The sequence below is a fragment of the Thunnus maccoyii genome, chromosome 19 (genome assembly GCF_910596095.1).
Source record: "Thunnus maccoyii chromosome 19, fThuMac1.1, whole genome shotgun sequence".
NCBI classification, from domain to species: domain Eukaryota; kingdom Metazoa; phylum Chordata; class Actinopteri; order Scombriformes; family Scombridae; genus Thunnus; species Thunnus maccoyii.
This window is the reverse complement of record NC_056551.1, coordinates 29,203,922-29,223,203: the sequence shown is the minus strand read 5'-3', so window position 1 is coordinate 29,223,203 and position 19,282 is coordinate 29,203,922. Positions and strand designations below refer to the sequence as shown.

The following is a 19,282-nucleotide window of genomic DNA, read 5'->3' as shown; positions in this document are numbered from 1 at the left end:
TTGATGTGCAATAGTATTTTATTAGTTTAAACAACACAGAAAAAGATGATCATCAAAAGCACAGCTTCTTGTAGGTAATCGAACAGTTTGAATTCTTAACTCCTTTTATTCCATTTGATGCACTTTTCTCCAGTTTCCACTGAGGCAGCGGCAGGCTAATGCTAATGCTAACTCCAGGATTAAACAGGATGTAAACTGCTGCTTACAGTCCTCGTCAGAACTCTGTGAGGAAAACAGAGACCCTAAATCACTGAACTCTTCATCAACGTTAGTGTTCTAGAACATAAAAGCAAACTTACTGCTCAGCGTTATTTCAATACCGTTTCTGTCTTCTTGTTGTAACTGTTGCTTTTCAAACTCAGCTCTGAACTCTTGTGCTGAACTTTGTGTATTTTCATGAGACGTGATGTTCCGCTCATATTAAACATGATCATGTTTAATTTGTTTTTGTCTGTAATATATGTATATGTATATATGTATGTAATGTAGGTTTTTGTACGAAAAATACGAAACTTACAAAAGACCCATAGATGTGTTGCACAGTGAAACTTTGAGAAGTATTTGAGGTATTTGAAGTCAGGTCCAGGTGGATCTTTATTGAACATGGAAAGGACGACAACCTGTGACATCTGCTCACAGATCTGATATTCTTTCGAAGGATAAACTAACACTTACACATGCATATCTGTATTCCAAATACATGCACACATCCGCTAAAAAGCAATTTCATGATTTATATCATGATTATATGTGTTATATGTGTTATATGTATTATCGACTCTGGGAGGGGAGGGGAGGTCTCTGAGACTGTTTCTGTGAAATCATGTGACCTGCTGCCTCTCTGATTATATAAACCCTCCTCTCCTCCTCTGCAGTCTGGCTCCTCTCTGCTCTTCCTGCCTCTTCAGCATCTCACAGCTTCCTCAAGTCAACATCACAGGTAAGAACACTTTGAACGAAGAACCACAAAAAACTTTCAATATCTGGATTTTTGGACACAAATGCTGCAGGAAAAATCTCACTATAACTGAATGTAATAACTTAATAAATGAAATGTTATAGAATAACATTAAATGAAATCAAAATGAAAAACTAAAAGCTGTTTTTTCTGTCAATGAGTTCTCACACATCAATAATGTTGAAAATGTTATATGACAGTTATTTACATTTTCTCTCATTATTAGTAACCAAAGACATGAAAGTTTAAAGGAACATATCTGTGTATGTGACTACATTAATCAGCCTGTCATGGAGTTCATTGTTATTTAACTGAAGATAGACAGACACGTCTGGCACTAAATATCTTTATTATACAGCTCTCAGCTCATGGTAGTGATGCCCAGAAGAACCAAGTTACATTTAATTTACTGAAACAGAAAGCCAAGTTAATCTGGAGACAATTTATTTGTATTTAAAACCTGGATTTAATCATCAAATGTTATAAAAATCTCAATTTATTATAGAGAACCAAATGTAAGAATAAATTCTGCGTCCTCATTGGTCAGTTTTGGGGGCAGATATATTACTGTAAATGATTTACAGTAGAGTTGAATTACAGTCTGTACTTTACACATATTTTCCCATAATCCTTTGTGATTTACAGTAAGAGACTTTTCACACTGATATCCTACTGAACACATTAAAGTAAAATACTGTTCAAATGACCAAACCTGTTTACAGTGTTTGGACGCTATAAATAAGGGATCACATCACAGCCAGTGTGGACAGGAGGAATGATTACAGACACCAGTAACTTCCAATGTGTCCACTGCATGTGATGGTAATTTGGACTTGAATAAACTAAAGTAAACCCTGTATAGAGACTGTTTGGTAAGTCTGTCCCATCATAAAATGATTTATTGTTACAGGGTCTACTGTAACCCCATGAACCCTCATTCAAACAGCCACTCACATATTATAGAAAACAAACCAAATGTGTTGTTATTGGACATTTACATTCAGATACATTAATTAACAACATTTCCTCATTATGTTGATATAAAAGTTTAATCCAGGCAGCAGGACGTTTCCTTCAGAACATATATGCTGTTTCCATTTAGTAGCAAACAAACATCATTTCTAGGAGACGTTGTTGGTCGAGCGGCTCGTCGCTCAAAATGTGCAGCACTGAAACTTTCTGCAGCAAGTTCTTCACACCTTTATTTCACTTTATGATGGTTTTCATTTTGTCCTCCCAGATACCAAAACACCTGTTTCATCCTCACCGTGTGGAGTCTCTCTGACAGGCAGCACCATGGCAACGTCGTGAGTAACATTACTACAAATAACCATTAAAATACAATTAGAACAAAATGCATGGAAGTGTGTGTGTATGTGTGTATGTGTGCGTGTGAGTGCGCGTGTGTGAGTGTGTGTGCGTGTGTGTGTGTGAGTGTGTGTGCGTGTGAGTGTGTGAGTGTGTGAGTGTCTGTGCGTGTGTGTGTGTGAGTGTGTGTGCGTGTGAGTGTGTGAGTGTGTGTGTATGTGTGCGTGTGAGTGCGTGTGTGTGAGTGTGTGTGTGTGTGCGTATATGTGCGTGTGAGTGTGTGTGAGTGTGTGTGTGTGTATGTGTGTGTGTGAGTGTATGTGTGAGTGTGTGTGTGTGTGTGTGTGGAAACAGCTCATAACAATGCAGTGGTGTGTTCACTCTGATCTCTGCCTGCACAGGTGTGTTAGGAATATTCAGCCTCTGGACAAGATGCACAACTGACAATCCCTATAATGTCATTTCAGAACAATATCATAAACTCACTGTTGATTATCTACCATAGAAAGTAGTAATGTTGTTATATATGATCAATTAAAACTCAGATAAAGGTGGATGAAGTTAGGAGACATAAACACAATACTGATGACAGAAACAGTCAGTGTCAAGTTACTGTAGGAATATTTAAAGTATTATAGAGATGTTAGAAATGACATCAGAGAATGTAAAGTATGTGAACCTCATTGTAACATCAGGAAGCTTCCAGATATGTTTTCAGTCTCTACAGGTGAATTATAGGAATATTACACAGGTCTCCAAATGATAAAGTCAGTCAACTAGTGCTCTGATGTTTTTCATGTTTCACTACTTGCTGACCTGCGTACAGCTTTCATTTTTGATGTAGTGCAGCTGAATATCATCAGGCCTCTAAGTAAAAAGGTTCTCCAGGCGTCGTCCAGCAATGTGCAGCTGAATCAGATGTTTCTCAGATCAGGGACAGAAAACAACAGACAGAAAAGACACTGATTGATTCTCAGCCTTTAATACTGCAAACAGAGTAACGTTTCTACACGACTGTGTCTTCATCAGTGTAAAACACACAAGAAATAATAATAATAATATAATAATTATGTAATAGACACAATCAAAACCAAATGATTTAGATAATAGTAAACACACACACACACACACACACACACACACACTCTCTCTCTCTCACACACACACACTCACACACTCACACACATTCACACACACACACACACACACACACACACATACACACACACACATTGAACCACTGACCTTCTGATTAGTGGACAACCTGCTCTATCTCCTGAGCCACAGACACCACAATACTAATTAATATCAGAGTAAAACAAATACTAATGTGATGTCATAGTGGACTCATTTCCTTATTGTCAGCTGATGCAGTGAGTGTTGCTGCTCAGATTTCTGTCAGCAGCTGGAGGTAAATATGAGTTTGTTTGGAGGCTGATGGATCTCAGTGGTTTCTGTTCTGTTAAACTGTGATGAGCTTCATGATATCAGTAGCTGAGATGCTGCTAGAGGTTCAACCACTGAGCTCACAGCTGCAACATTTAGGCTTTTATTCAAATCAGCAATTATTACACTTTATTCTCTTTTATTTTATTTCATTTTATATCTTTTAACTTCAAATAGAAAATAATGACTGATGTACAATAAGGGAAGAGTACAAATCTGTTCATTAAGTTTATATGTGTATTAAACAGTTCTCTATTTTTTCTCTATTTTATCTCGAAATCAGTAACGTCTCATTCAAATACAAGGACATCATCTCCAAAGGTTCTCAGATCTCTTCAGGATCTCCTGCTGTCTACCATCTGAGACCAAAGGAAGAGAAGTTTGGAAATCTGACAAGAAAAACTGTTGGTGAGAAAAACCTGAACAAGAAAAACAAAACCATCTTACTTGTAGGTGAAACAGGAACAGGAAAATCTACTCTGATCAACGCTCTGGTCAACTACACCATGGGAGTGAAGTTTGATGAAAACATCTGGTTTGAGATTGTAGAAGACGAGAAGAGAAGTCAGTCAGAGAGTCAGACATCAGATGTGATCGTGTACGAGATCTTTGGTTTTGAAGATAAAACTCTGCCCTTCTCTCTGACCATCATCGATACTCCTGGATACGGAGACACCAGAGGGATTGAACGTGATGTCAACATCAGTCAAAGATTATTTGACTTGTTCCGCTCAGAAGATGGAGTTCATGAAATTGATGCAGTGGGTCTGGTGCTGAAGGCGAGTGTGAATCGAGTGAGTGACCGACTGATGTACATCTTTGATTCAGTGACGTCTCTGTTTGGAAAAGACATTGAGAAGAACATCATCGCTCTCATCACAAACTCTAATGGAATAAAACCTGAAAATGCTCTGGAAGCTCTTAGAGCTGCAAACATTAAATGTGCCATAGATGAGGAGGATCAACCCGTTCACTTCCTGTTTGATAACTGCCAGAAAGAAGAGAGAACAAAGAAAACAAAGCTTCCTTTAGGGAACGCATGGAGGGTAACAGAGACAGGAATGGAAGAATTCACAGACTTCCTGGAAAAATCTAAACCTCAAAAGCTGAAGACGACTGTTGAAGTGTTGAACTCACGTATCAGAATAACAGCCTGCATCCACAACCTGCAAGAAAGAATCCAGCTGATTGAACTAAAACAGAACGAGATCCAACAAACTAAAGAAGCTCTGAAGAAACATGAACAAGAGATGAAGAGGAATGAGAAGTTCACTACAGAAGTTGATGAGGTCTACAAAGATAAAGAAATTATCGATGATCATCGGTGGTTGTGGTTTTATGAAGGAGCTACCTGCTGTAAAGTCTGTGAAGAGAACTGTCACTTTCCTGGATGCACATGGGCCTGGGATGCCTCATGGTGTGAGGTCATGACAGATGGTCGCTGCACTTCATGTACCAAGAGGTGTCCTGCATCAGATCATGTGAAAGAAAACTGGAGGTATGTGAACAAGACGAGGAAAGTTCAGAAGACCCTTAAAGATGTGAAGCAGAAGTATGAAAAAAATAAAGCTGAATGTGAGAAGGAGATGAGTCTGATGGAAAATCTTCAAACAGAGATGGAAGAACTGAAAGCTGAGAAGATAAAGTTGCTGGATGAGGCCTACCAACATGTTCTCACACTGGAGCAGAAAGCCCTGAATGTTAACTCAATGTCCACTCATGTCCACTTGGACTTCCTGATTGAGAAGATGAAGGAGAGAAAAGACAGAGTAAAGGTCCAGAAGCTGGAGGAGATGAAACGTCGAAGGGATGAAGGAACTATGACAGATACACTGCGGAACATGTTTGGTAAACTAACAGCATTTGGTAAAGCAGTTAAAGATGCAGTGATGTAGATGAACAACATCAGACAGCTGTATAGACAACAAGCTCTACACTGTTCATATAAATGTTTAAACATCACAAACATTACTTCATTATAATCCTTTTAATTACAATGTTGATGTAAAAACTACATCAGAAAATAACTGAATCATCTTTTAAATGTGAAATGTGTGATTGTGAGAAACAGCGAGCTCTGTTCCTGTTTGTTCTTGTAGTTTAATGTTTAATTATCGACGTCACTTCACTGTTCAGATTACAGGAGAATCATTTGTTGATCCACATCAGTCAAAGCAGAGTCAGAATCTGTCTCACAGTAACAGCAGCTGTTGCTTTTCTTCTTATCAATACTCTTTTTTACATCACTTCCTGTCATAGTTCAGCCTCTTTTCTGCTCTCAGCTTCAGTCATAATATCAAAACACAACGTCAGTGTGTTCAGTTGCACTTCAGGAACCAAGAAACAAGAAGAAAAGTGCTGCTTTCAGTAGTTGGAGTAGGGGATCAGAGAAACCTTATTCAGATTTCTCTGCCATGTACGTGAGAAAGCAGGTTTCTAATCAGCTTTAAAACAAGTTCACATGTGCAGGACAAAAGACTACAGATGAGGAAAGTAACAGCAGAGCGGCTGATAAAAGTAGAGATAATTAGACGGAGCGATGCCTCCTCGTGTTTGAAACCATTCATCCAAAGTCTGATTGAAACTCAAACTAACACAAAGTCTCCTGTAGCATCTAAAGAAGTCAGTTCATTTAAACCTTATTAAACATGATTGATTTTCTCATTTGAATGCGTTTGTTCAGACGATGTTACAGAACGTTGAAATATTCTGCTGTGTTGGACGTGAATCCAATTTTCTGATGTTTGTGTTTTTGAGTGAAGTCATGAAATCTCATTTGCTTCTGTTTGATGAGATTTTCTTCACGTGTATTTGAATCATACAGCTTGTAATGATTAGTTTAATATTTCAGATGACACAAGTTATTTTTGAGTGATTGCAGTATATTGTGTTATTCTACATTAAATCATATCCTGCTTGATGCATTTTTCTGTGAATCATGAATAGAATCTTAGCTTACCCACCCATCTGAGAAAGCTTCTGCTGAGCTACAACAAGCGGCAGGTTTCAGGAGTGACATTTCTGTGTAATTTTCTCGAGAGTCCAGATTAATATGATGTGAAAGTTATTGTGTTATTCTACATTAAATCATATCCTGCTTGATGCATTTTTCTGTGAATCATGAATAAAATGTGATCTTGATGAAACCAGTTTGCTCAGAGTGTCTTCACTGGATCATCAGCTGCTTTCTGAGTCTGTTGAAGCTTCTGCTGAACTTTGTTCATTAAATGTCTGTTTGACTTTATTCTGAGCAGCAAGTCTGACAGAGACTCAAAGAAAACACAGCTCACATCATCATAGTGAACATATCCTGAAGAATATTAGATCGACTCTGGATGATGATGTTTTCTGTAGTGACCACTAGATGGAGCCACAACTGATGTGGACTGAAGGAAACCTGAGCAGACTGAACCACAACATGTCTGTCATAACACATTCAAATCTATTTAATCTGCTCCATGTTTACTTAACTCAGTATTCAACTATAACTGAAACACCTCCAATAACATATTTTAATTCAAGTCTTCACTCACCTTTAGTTTCCTCCATCAGAGAAATCTACAAACTTTCCTTGAAGCTGTTTGTGTCTCATGTTAAAGTTCAGGACAGTGCAGAAACTACAGGGCTGAAACTTATATTTCATTTGATTAAAAGGCAACATCCTCTCCAACTTTATTAATATTTCTGTTAGACTCTTCCCTAAATATGTTAAATAATAAATATCTGTATATAATCTGTCTTTGATCATTAAATGTTTGTTTCTCTTTATTCTGTCAGAGACTCAGTGGAGAAACAGACACCAACATCATATCTCATATTAAATAAAAGTATCATGAGGAATATCTGATAAACTGTTATATGACTGTTATTGATTTCTGTATTGATCAACTGATGTGGACTGAAGGTTAGGTTCTTTATTACTCAACTCTTCACTTTAAAGGACGAGTTCACCATGTTTCCAGTGTGTCTTAAACCAACAGTCAGTGTTTTTCTTGCTGTAATCATTCCTCCTGTTCATACTGACCATTAGAAGATCCCTTCATAATGACCTTACAATGGAAGTGATGGGGGACAAAATCTACAGTCCTCCTTCTGTGCAAAAATGAATCTCAAAGTTTATATGAAGCTAATATGAAGCTTCAGCGTCCAAACAAGTCAAATCAAGTAGATATCTTTCAACGTTACAGTCTTTTAGTGGAGCTCATTAACATTTACAAACTCGGAACCAAGAGATTTCGGCTTTGATTTCACAGATCTTGCTTCTTTCTTCTCTGAAAACTGTTAATAGTTCCATGTTTTTACTGCAGATGTGTTTGAGAAATAAACATTTCAAACTTCACATTGACTGTATTTTATTACAGAGATATTTGCCTAATAAATCCTTTTTAACAAAGAGCTGTTTTCTTCATATTCTGAATCACTCTATAAAATGTTCATCTGAATTAGTGATGGAGCCTTTTTACCCAGCATGCATCACTGTCACATTAAATCCTCAACTGAGGACCTTCACATTGTAGATGAAGACAAAAAACAACCTTTACCCGTCTAGTTGATCTGATTATAATAAACAAATCCACCTTTATAACTGTGAATATTCTGCCTCATCACACCTCACTACAACTATTAACTTGTATAATAAAACTGAAAAAAGCAAATGTCATCAAGAGTAAATATGGTAGTTTTTATTATTATCAGCCTGTTATATTAAAGGTGCACAGTGCAGACTGGATGAACTGTGGTTAAAGCTCCTGAAAGCCAAACAGAGAGAGAAACGTTCCAGCGTTCTCAGAGTGATCAGACTGTAAACTGAACAAACAGCTGTGGAGCTCCACCTGCTGGACGGAGGGAGTCACATGTTACTGACACTGAAGACAAATTTTTATCCTTTTTATTCCCTTGTCCTTAGGGTTAGGGGTTAACCACAGTCATAAATTAAATTAAATACAAAGCAGTTTTTCTTTAAAGAGTACAACAGTGTATATACATAATAAAAAGGAATAAACACAGCAAGCTGTTTTACATCAGACACATCAGTTCTTACTCTGATTAAATGTCAGTACAGGATCCCAAATCTGATGGAACAAACTTCCTCTGTCTTCATTCTAACATCTGTCCAGGTGTGATGTTTCATTTCTCTCAACCACAAATCAAACGTACAGAATCCATTTTCACACTCAATCACCATCCCAAACACAACAGCCATTTTTCATATTTATTGTCCAAAGATAAGGAGCTTGTTGCTCTATGACAGGATCAACATTTGACTTTTAGCAGTTTGATAAATAAAGGTCCTGATCTTGATGAAGATGTTGGAGCGGTGAAGTGAAGATGATGAGAGCGCAGACGCTGAACAATAGTCAATGTGCCGTAAAACCAAAACTATGCACAGACGACATTCTGTATCTTTAAAGGACACATTTTGTTTTCTTTTTGTAAAGTCTCCAGATTTTACAAACTGCACCATAAACGTTATAAATCATTTCCTGTAAGTGGAAACAGAAAAGTGTCTGAGTGTGTAAATGCAGATTATAATCCTGTAGTTTATGTAGAAGGTGAATCTGGCACACGGCTACAGTCGGACATGTTGGTGCAGTTCAGAAGGCTGATAAAAGGAACGCTGTGATTGGTTGCCTCGGGCGCTCTTCTGTTTCCATCATGACTGAATGTGTGTGAAGCTGCAGAGGAAGAATTAAACAGGTTAGAACTCAAACACCTCGACTACAACTTCAACTTCAAACCTGATTAGATTTGACTGCAGCTGTGAGTGAGAACAAGGTAAGACATGACTGTTTTATTTCTGTTTCACATCAACTTACATGTTATCAGTGACAGGAGTCAGGATGTGATTTTAGTGGTTAATGTGTAAAACATGAGTTTATATGAACATAGTTTCATTCAGGTGTAGAGTCACAGCTTCATCACAGAAGTTTTGTTTCAGCTTTCAGCTTCACAAGTGTTTGTTCACTTTAAACTGATGTAGAGCTGAGTGTAAAAGTGTGTTTTTATAGATGAATGTCTTTGTGTACATATCAAATCTTTAAATCTTTATTTTTTCTATTCAAATAGATTTTTAAAAACTCTGACAACTGAATGTTATGAACGTTCTTTTATATTTTCATTTGATTTGTTGAAATGTGAATTGTATTAATGCAAACTAATAATTCAAAGCAGATTTTTTGTATAACAAAAACAGAAGAAGAAGTTGGACTATTACAGTTTTCATAATAATTCTGTTGATGTGTCAGTTTAAGTCTGATGTCATCTAACGTATAGAAGCTCATATTGCTGGTGTTACCATCCCATTATCATTTGTCTCTAAATATTCTTTTAGGTTTTGTTTTAGATCATGCACTACTGCTGTATTTGTCAATAATGAGACATTCAGCCTCCAGTATCTAAAGTTTTCTTTACCTAAATCTATATTTAATATGACAGGGGCATGATCGCTCAGTGTGATTGCTTCAATGTGACAATCTATTACTTAATATAAATATTGTTGAGAGATGCAAAAAAAATCAATTCTGGAATAACTGTTATGGACATTGGAGAAGAAACTGAAGTCCTTCCCATTAGGGTTTTTAGCTCTTCAAGGGTCAACAAGTCCTAATTCAGAAGTCATATCATTAAGTATCTTGGTTTTTTTAGTTTGTGGTCCCTTTTCTGTTGGTGTTTTATCTAATTCACTATCTTGCACAGCATTAAAGTCCCCCCCCCCTACCACGATCATGCCCCTGGCGTATTTGGCAATGATATTTGCAATTTCTTTGAAGAAGTTCTGATCAACCTCATTTGGGGCATATAAATTCACAATAGATATCTCCACATCGCCTATGCTGCCAACTACCATGACAAACCTCCCCAGTTTGTCCTGGATAACATTTTCTGAAGAAAAGGCTAATGTCTTATTTATTAAAATTGCTACACCTCTTTTTTTTACCAAATGAAGCATAGTATACATGGCTTACCCATTCCCTTTGTAATTTCTTATGTTCTCCTTCTAGCAGGTGAGTTTCCTTCAACCCACAGGCATTATAAGTAGTTATAATCAGATTATTCATATATTTAAAATAGCGTTTTTACCATGGTCCCTTACTGTTGCTTTCAGCTTCAATATAATACACGTGCATCTGAGATTCAGTGTAGACTGCACATTTGTTACAAAGACAGAATTTAACTTTGAACATGTTAGAACCCCAGTGACTGAGGCAGCAAATCAACCCAAAACATCACTTCATCTTTTCTTCTATAAATATAGGGTTGGTGTCATTTACCAAAAAGCTCTAATTTTGTTTCACCTGTCCAAAGCACATATTCTCAGAAGTCTAGTCTGGCTTTTTTGTGTCTCCCTCTTAGAATTGGGGTTCTTCTACTATTCAGCCCAGCTCATTCAGACAATGACAGATGGTGCGATTTGAAACCATCGTACCTTGAACTTGAGGATCAGCTTGGATCTGTATTGAAGTTTTCCTTGGTTCTCTGGCGACCATTCAAGCAATCCCTCTGTTCAATAATCTCAGGCCAATTTTCCTCTTGCCACCATGTCCAGAGATGTTGGCTACAGTTCCATGGGCCTTAGACTTCTTAATAATATTGGCAACAGTAGAGTGAGTAAATTTCTCCTTTTAAACCAGCTGTATGTGTGATTAAATGATTGAAAACACCTGTGATACTATTTAAAACACAATAGTCTGCTTAAAGTATCACTCCAAATCAACAATTTCTTACAACTTTCGAAAGAGTATTATTAATAATTTTGTCCAGGCTATTTTAGAATGTCTTTGTAGAATAAGCATGAGTTCAGTTATTTTCACAACGTTTTTGTTTTGTTCCACTGCAAACCAAGCATAGATATGCACTGATAATGAACTATTGTTCAACACTGTTCGGGGTGAATGGTGCATTATTTTAATGAAATGCAAGGGTACCAATGCTTTTGGCCATGTCCATATATAGTGCGTGCTGTGAAGTGTGTATCTCTTTACATTAGAGATGCTGCACTGATGTGAAATTTCAGGGTTGATAACAACAACTGATAATTACCTGTTTGTTGTTACTGATACCAATATGATAAACAATATTATTTATCTTAACACCATGTAAATTATTTTGTAAGTTACACTGGCCTTGTGCAAACAGGCAGCAACACAGAGAGCAGAGGAGAGAAAGGCAAGAGAGGCAAGACTGTATGGACTACTATATTTTACTCTAAAACCATGTCTGTGTTGTTACTCTTAGTCCTCTCCTGACCTTTAAAAAAATCCCTGTTCACAGCTGGGTGAACAACAACAATAGTTACATTTTCTTATTTTTCAGTCAATAAAATATCAGCCACTGACATATCATCCTTCCATTACATACATGCACACTATAAAATGTACAAACTAAGTGTTTTCAGCTTGTATTACAGCTGCTTGTTGCCAAAATTGCAACAACTTTGAGATAAAAAAAACTTGGTGCATTTACACTCATGAACACAGTTATTCTAAAAGATGTTAAATTTTAGTTTGTCCTTCACCTTTTTAGTTCTAATACAAATCCAGAAAAAGAACTGCAGGATTCTTGACTTTTGACAAAGTTTTGACAGTCAGCATTTTATCATCATTATTATCTGTTTAATACAGGCTTACTAGCTGTGGACTATCAGAGAGTCACTGTGAAGTTGTGGCCTCAGCTCTGAAGTCCAGCACCTCCCATCTCAGAGAGCTGAACTTTAGTAAAAATAACCTGCAGGATTCTGGAGTGAAGCTACTTTCTGCTGCACTGGAGAGTCCAAACTATAGACTGGAGACTCTGAGGTCTGTTCACTGACTTTGTTTTCCTCTTGGACATCATTTATTTGCCCAGTTATTTAAATACATAAGAGAACTTTCATATTTAATTTGATTCGTCTGTTTTTCACTAATCACTACAAATGTTCAAAGTCCAAAATGCATGTACAGTTGGCATCACTTTGAATTTAGTCTACAATTGAAATTATCTGATATTTGTAAGAAAACTGTCAAAATTATTGTACAATTATCTGTTAGACCAATTTCATGTTTATGATTTTAATGGGAAAATAGATCAAGACTTTTATTGCATTTTCAGCAATGCCTTTTATATTAAACGTTGAGAACACAACAAGAACTTATACTTAAAGTCTCATACACAGTTTAAAAGTCTCATACAGGAGTACAGACAAAGAAAGCAAACCATATTCCAAATGCAGTTTGTATCTCTAGTCATGTCTGAGCTGCCACAAACAACAGGTGACACGTTAACATGTACATGATGCTTCCTGCCTGAAAATGATGCCATTTAGTGTAGCTGCACCACCATTCATGTGAAAGTCTAGTACAATGATGATGAGAGTACATCTGTGACTAGAAATAAATGCCTCAGGTGGAGTAAAAATATTTATTTTTCTGTAATTACTCAGGTTCTGTAGTGTCTTTAATGAAATTACATATAACTGTTACCATTTACAGGAAGAAGATAAATAATAATGCACAAGCTTTTTAATCCAACATGTCTAATTTGATTGATCTGCATTGACATGAACATGTGTCTGAATGTTGTGTTGACATTTGTATGATTTCTGTAGAAGGCTGACATGATGATGTTCCACAATAACATAATGATAAAGTCAACCTGCTCATTTTAGTTGAAAGCTCATTGATTAGGATATAGTAATTTTGAATTATACATTTAAAACCTGAAAACATCTGATTGAATTATAAATTAATTTTTATCTACATCATTTATTCTTCATTCAGATTGAGTTTCTGTAGTTTGTCAGAGGACAGCTGTGCTTCTCTGGCCACAGCCCTGAAATCCAACCCCTCCCATCTGAGAGAGCTGCAGTTGAGCTACAACAAGCTTCAGGATTCAGGAGTGAAGCTGCTGTGTGATTTTCTGGAGAGTCCACACTGTAGACTGGAGACTCTGAGGTCAGACATCATTTTTACTTCGGTGCTGAGATTAATATGATGTGAAAGTTGATAGTATGCTAATCCACACTGAGTATCTTAATGGGAAATTCTGCTTTCTTGTTCAGTGGTTTAGTCCATTGACTGTGTCAGAAGAGCTACATTTTAAAACTCTTGATCTAACAAACAACCCTACACTGGCTAATTTACTCTAAAACACTTGAGCTGATACAGTATTTAACCGTTTTTGTTTCTTTAAAATAAAAATAAATCATGAACATCAGTTAGTAAAGTTTTAGTCACTGGTGGAGTTTATGAGGTGAAGTAGCAGCATGCTGTCATTAAAATTAATGAGAGCCCTTTTTCACAGTTTCTTTTGACAGTTTTTGACCTGCATCCTGTTGAGTTCAGGTGTTTGGAGTGTCCATTTTCTAAACCTATACATTCTAAACCTTCTTCAGCTCTTAATATATCACTCAACATTATTTTCAAGTAGACCCTCTTTGCGCAAACATTGTTTTAAGTTTAAGTATTTATTCTTTACTCAGATTAAATCTATGTGGGCTATCAGTGATCAGCTGTGATTCTCTGGCCTCAGTTCTAAAGTACAACGCCACCCATCTGAGAAATTTGGAGCTGAGCTACAACAAGCTTCAGGATTCAGGAGTGACGTTTCTATGCAATTTTCTCGAAAGTCCACACTGTAGACTGGAGACTCTGGGGTCAGACAACTTTTTCTTAACTTTTGTGATGAGATTAATATGATGTGAAAGTTGTGGTGACAATAAACTGCAGACATAAAGCTAATATTATGCTAATCCACAATTAGTATTTTGAAGGGAAATTCTGCTTTGTTGTTCAATGGTTTATGATTTGTGGTTCATTGACCGTGTCAGGAGATTTTGAGCTACATTTTTAAAACTCTTGATGTAACAAACAATCCTACACTGCCTAATTTACTCTAAAACACTTGAATTTATATGGTATTTAACCTTTTTCTTTCTTTAAATAAAAAAACATGAACATGAGTTAGAATAGATGGAGTCACTGGTGGAGCTGCAAAGTGACTTTAAGTCACTGTGTATTTATTGAAGTAGCAGCATGTTGTCATAAATATTAATCAGAGCTCTTTTTAAATGTTTATCTTTTTTAACCTGCATACTTCTGGGTTCAGGTGTTTGGACTTCCCATATTCTAAATTTCTACATTCTAAACCTTCTTCTCTGAACAGATTATGAAACACTGAATGATCTCAAGCCAAATAATCTGCTTCTAACACTACATCATTTATTCTTTTTTCAGATTGAGTTTTTGTAGTTTGTCAGAGAACAGCTGCGCTTCTCTGGCCACAGCTCTGAAATCCAACCCCTCCCATCTGAGAGAGCTGCTGCTGAGCTACAACGAGCTGCAGGATTCAGGAGTGAAGCTACTTTGTGATTTTCTGGAGAGTCCACATTGTAGACTGGAGACTCTGAGGTCAGTAGAGAGTTGTCCAAATTGCACCAAATTCAACAGTGCACTTCCTTGGGTCCCCAGCAATACAGCCACCAAGTGTGAAGTAGATCGCAGAATGGTTCTTGAGATATGCAAATGACAGACAAGACAGAGAGTCCTGGCTTTATAGTTAGATGTGCTGCATCACTGACTCACAGCTGATGAAGTGATTGTCACTAAACACTGATTTATGACCTCTTTGGTTTCTTCTTCTCCCATCAGCTGGGAGTGTTGATCTGACAGAGGAATCAGAAGAAGTGGAGATGACTCTCAGTGCTGCAATCTGAACTGATCTGAGAACAGCTCCACTGTCAGACACAAAATCAGGTCCACCATCATCTCTGTGTGTTCCTCTGGATCTGACAGCGTATCATCAGTGTATCTGGACTGCTCTGTCCTTCTACACAGTCTCTGCAGACAAAATGAGACTACTCCACTTAACCACCTCCTCCACCCTCCACCTGCTCCTGAATGAACAGCAGGGGCTTGTTTAGAAAAACTTCTAAAAGTCATGTCTTTGTATTTAAGTTTAAATTTGATCTAAAACTGAGATCTCTTACCTTTTTACTTTCAAACATGTGACCATCTGTATCTGTTGAAACTGCAGATAACTGCAGAATCATTTGGCACTATAAGACTTATGGCATCTTTACTTTAAGTAAAGTCTATAAATTAAAAGTAAAAATGGTTTGGTCCCACTGAGTCCAACAGAGACTGAAAGAAAACACAGCTCACATCATCATAATGAACATATCCTGAAGAATATTAGATAAACTCTGGATAATGATGTTTTCTGTAGTGACCACTAGATGGAGCCACAACTGATGTGGACTGAAGGAAACCTGAGCAGTTTGAAATGATACTACAACACAGATAAAGTGTTTAAACTGTAGAGACCTCAAGTAGTACTTCATGGGTATTGCAGTACTCAACTACAAACTATAACTGAGATGGCACCAAGTTATATAAAATGTCAAAAAAATTTAAATTCACGTTTAAACTCACCTTCAGTTTCCTCCTTCAGAGGATTCTATAAACTTTCCTTGAAGCTGTTTGTGTCTCATGTTTAGAAATCCCTTCATAGTTTAAAGGAAACATGACGGAGCAAATTATTCCTCAAAGGTAGAAAAATGCAAAAATAAATAAATGAAAAAAAAATCAATATCAAAAGAAAAATAAACAAACAAAATCAACAACAACAAACAAAACAATTAGCAGTAAAGTTTCACATTATGCTTCTTGAAGACTGAACAAGTTGTAATTGTTTAGAAATATATAAAAATATTTCTCATAAGTAAAAGAAAATGACTTGCATGATAACGTAAAACTGTAATGACTGTTAAGAGTTTATAAATGTGATTGTCTGTGATGCTGCACACTGACCAACATGGACTCTGTCTCTACCTGGTGGACAGGAGGAGGAATTATTTAATTATAGATTCAATTCAACTTTATTGACAAAACAGCAGCAGCAGAATGTACCAGAGGACATTTACTATATAATGAAATAACAGTGTGTTTAAGGGCAGTATTGTTGAGTGAATTATTAAATTCTCTTGTTTTATTCTTACTTTTTTCTTTGCCTCTGATGTGTTTTTGTCTTCTTTCTTTTTTTTCCTCTGTGTGTAAAGCATTTCGGAGCAACTGTGTAAAGTGTTTATAAATAAAGTTGAGTTGAGTATATGAAATATATTTCACATGTGCCATCCTGTTCAGAGGTGGAAGTACTGAGATCTTTAACTGAAGTAAAAGTAATATTAGAATGAAAAAAATAATTTTAAAATTTAATTTTAACAGTAAAAATCCTGCATTACAAGTCTATAAGTCTATAGTCTATAAGTCTAAGTATAATCAACTAAATTTACTTAAAGTATCAAAAGTAAAAGTATCATTATGCAAAAAAAATTTCCTGCTGGACACCAGATGTTACACAGATGTTAAACAACAAGGTCACTAAGGTCAGCAGAAGATTATCAGTATCAATACTAGATCGGCCTGATCACAGATTTGATTTTTACTGTATTTGACATCCATGTCAAGTAAAAACCATGTGAAATGTTGTTTCACATGTGAAAATTCACATGACATCAGTACATTTTTCGATTTTCAGATATTTATAATATGTGAAATGTGAAAAAATCACATGTGATTTTAAATGTAATATCACAGGTGAAAAATTCACACAGAGACTGTAGATAGATTGATTAATTCTTTAAAGGCCCCTCCAGACATGTTTTAACACATAAAATACTCGCTTGTAATAATCATTTGTGTCTGATATATTTGTTTGTTTTTTTTCACAAAAAAGTTCACTCCTTCATCCAGAATCTGTGAATCTGTAAATATTGTTGATTTCTAAAGTTTTCCTTCTGGACACCAGATGTCTCCTTCTTCACCGTAAAGTTCATTCTCAGTGTTTGTACACTGGAGGCTTCAAATTTCCACATCACACTTATGTAAGTTGCTTACTGGACCATGATTGGCTCCAAATTAGTTGTGATGTCACAGAAACCTGTTTGTATGTACACGTTTAATCTTACATACTGTTCATATTCTGACCCTGCACAGTATATCCTCATAATTAGTCTCTATACCAAACATCTGAACCATAAATCTATTTTTCATTCATTAAAACTAATGCTATATGTGATTATTGTTGAAATGTGCTATACAAATAAACTTTCCTCACCTTGCCTTGCCTTTATCTTTCAGAGAGCAGAGAGAATATATGCTCAGGGTTTTATTGAGGTTTAATGGAGAAAAAACATTCACATTTTAACTATATTATGGTCTTTTGGTATCATAATATTTTTTTATTGAATGTGAAGAATGCAACAACATTTTTGATTTTTTGAAAAGATATGGATTGAATTTAACCCAGGATACCCTCAACAGTATGTACAAGAATGTGTATCTGCTGCACAAAACTTTAAAAAAGGAAGCAAAAATATTTCAATTTTTGTATATTCTGAGTCACTTTAGAAAAAGTCATAAAGTTTAACAGAGATGTGTTTGGGGTGTTTTCACTGCTCTCCGCTGTACAAATGTATTGTACTACAGTATTGTGTTGTTTTTGTTGTTTGATGTCACCTTTCGGGGTTAATCATGATGTTAAAAATATCTTCATCATAAACCTTTTTTAAACTGCAGAAATCTTTAAGTTGTTTTATTATGCTGTTATTAACTGCAGTATCGAGTATCTGCCTCTTTTTAATGTGAATTAATATATTTATACACGTTACCTAATTTCTGTTAAGGTTGTATTTATTAATTGGTTGGGACAGTGTGCAGTTTTAAACATAAATGATGCACTGCACTGGTGTTAGCTCCAAGCTAATTTGCATCCGCAGTCCCCCACAATCACAACATACAACAGCACAAAGCATAAAACACACAGAACACATCATACAAAATACAAAATACAAAGCTACACATAACAGCACATCACATACACCTACAATGTCAATTAGAAATTAATAATGTTAACTCAAATTAAAAGCAAGACTACCTGCACTAATGAGAAAACCATAGATGGAGTTTAGCCTCAGTGGTTACAGAGCTGATTGGTCTTTAGTAGATTTTTTAATTTGGCCTTGAATGTATTGATTGAACTGCAGCTCTTCATATCATCAGGTAAACGTTCCACTGAGTTGTGGCTTTCACAGAGAAAGCTGACTGCCCAAATGCAGTGTGATGAAATGGTACAATGTTGTATAGAGGATATTCTGGAGGATCTAATAGAACTTACTGAGCGAGTGAACACAAAGTCACATAGTGGAGGACAAACCATTTAACATTTTATAAACTAGGCACAAATGTGAGAATAATCTAAAATTCTCAAAGCTCAGTAAATTATAAATTTTCTCCAGAACCCTACAGTGATGGAAATGCATTGGTTTTTTGTCCAGAGTTTTTAGAGTTTGTTTGTATAAGGACTCAAGAGGTTTTATGGCTGTTTCTCCAGCCTGCCCCCAACATGTGATGCAATAAGACATCAGGGAAAGAATCATAGCTGCATAAATATCTGCTGCGTCCAAAGAGAGACAGTTTCTAATATGTCTAAAATTTTCTAAGTTGTACTTTATGGTTTCAACCCTTTTTTTAACATGTATCTTAAAGTTCAAATTTGGATCCAGTGTTACACCAAGATATTTAAAATCAGTGACTG

General features: G+C 36.1%; 1 protein-coding gene across 1 annotated transcript in view; it reads left to right on the top strand.

Annotated features, from left to right (window-relative positions):
• Positions 1-16,156, top strand: part of LOC121886186 (NACHT, LRR and PYD domains-containing protein 12-like) — a 281,314-nt gene extending 265,158 nt beyond the window's left edge. The window contains exons 9-13 of the mRNA XM_042396122.1: positions 12,334-12,507; positions 13,468-13,641; positions 14,169-14,342; positions 14,923-15,096; positions 15,337-16,156. Coding sequence (XP_042252056.1) covers positions 12,334-12,507; positions 13,468-13,641; positions 14,169-14,342; positions 14,923-15,096; positions 15,337-15,349 — 709 coding nt within the window. The 3' untranslated portion in view covers positions 15,350-16,156. The remainder of the gene's footprint in view (positions 1-12,333; positions 12,508-13,467; positions 13,642-14,168; positions 14,343-14,922; positions 15,097-15,336) is intronic.
• The last annotated feature ends 3,126 nt before the right edge of the window (positions 16,157-19,282 follow it).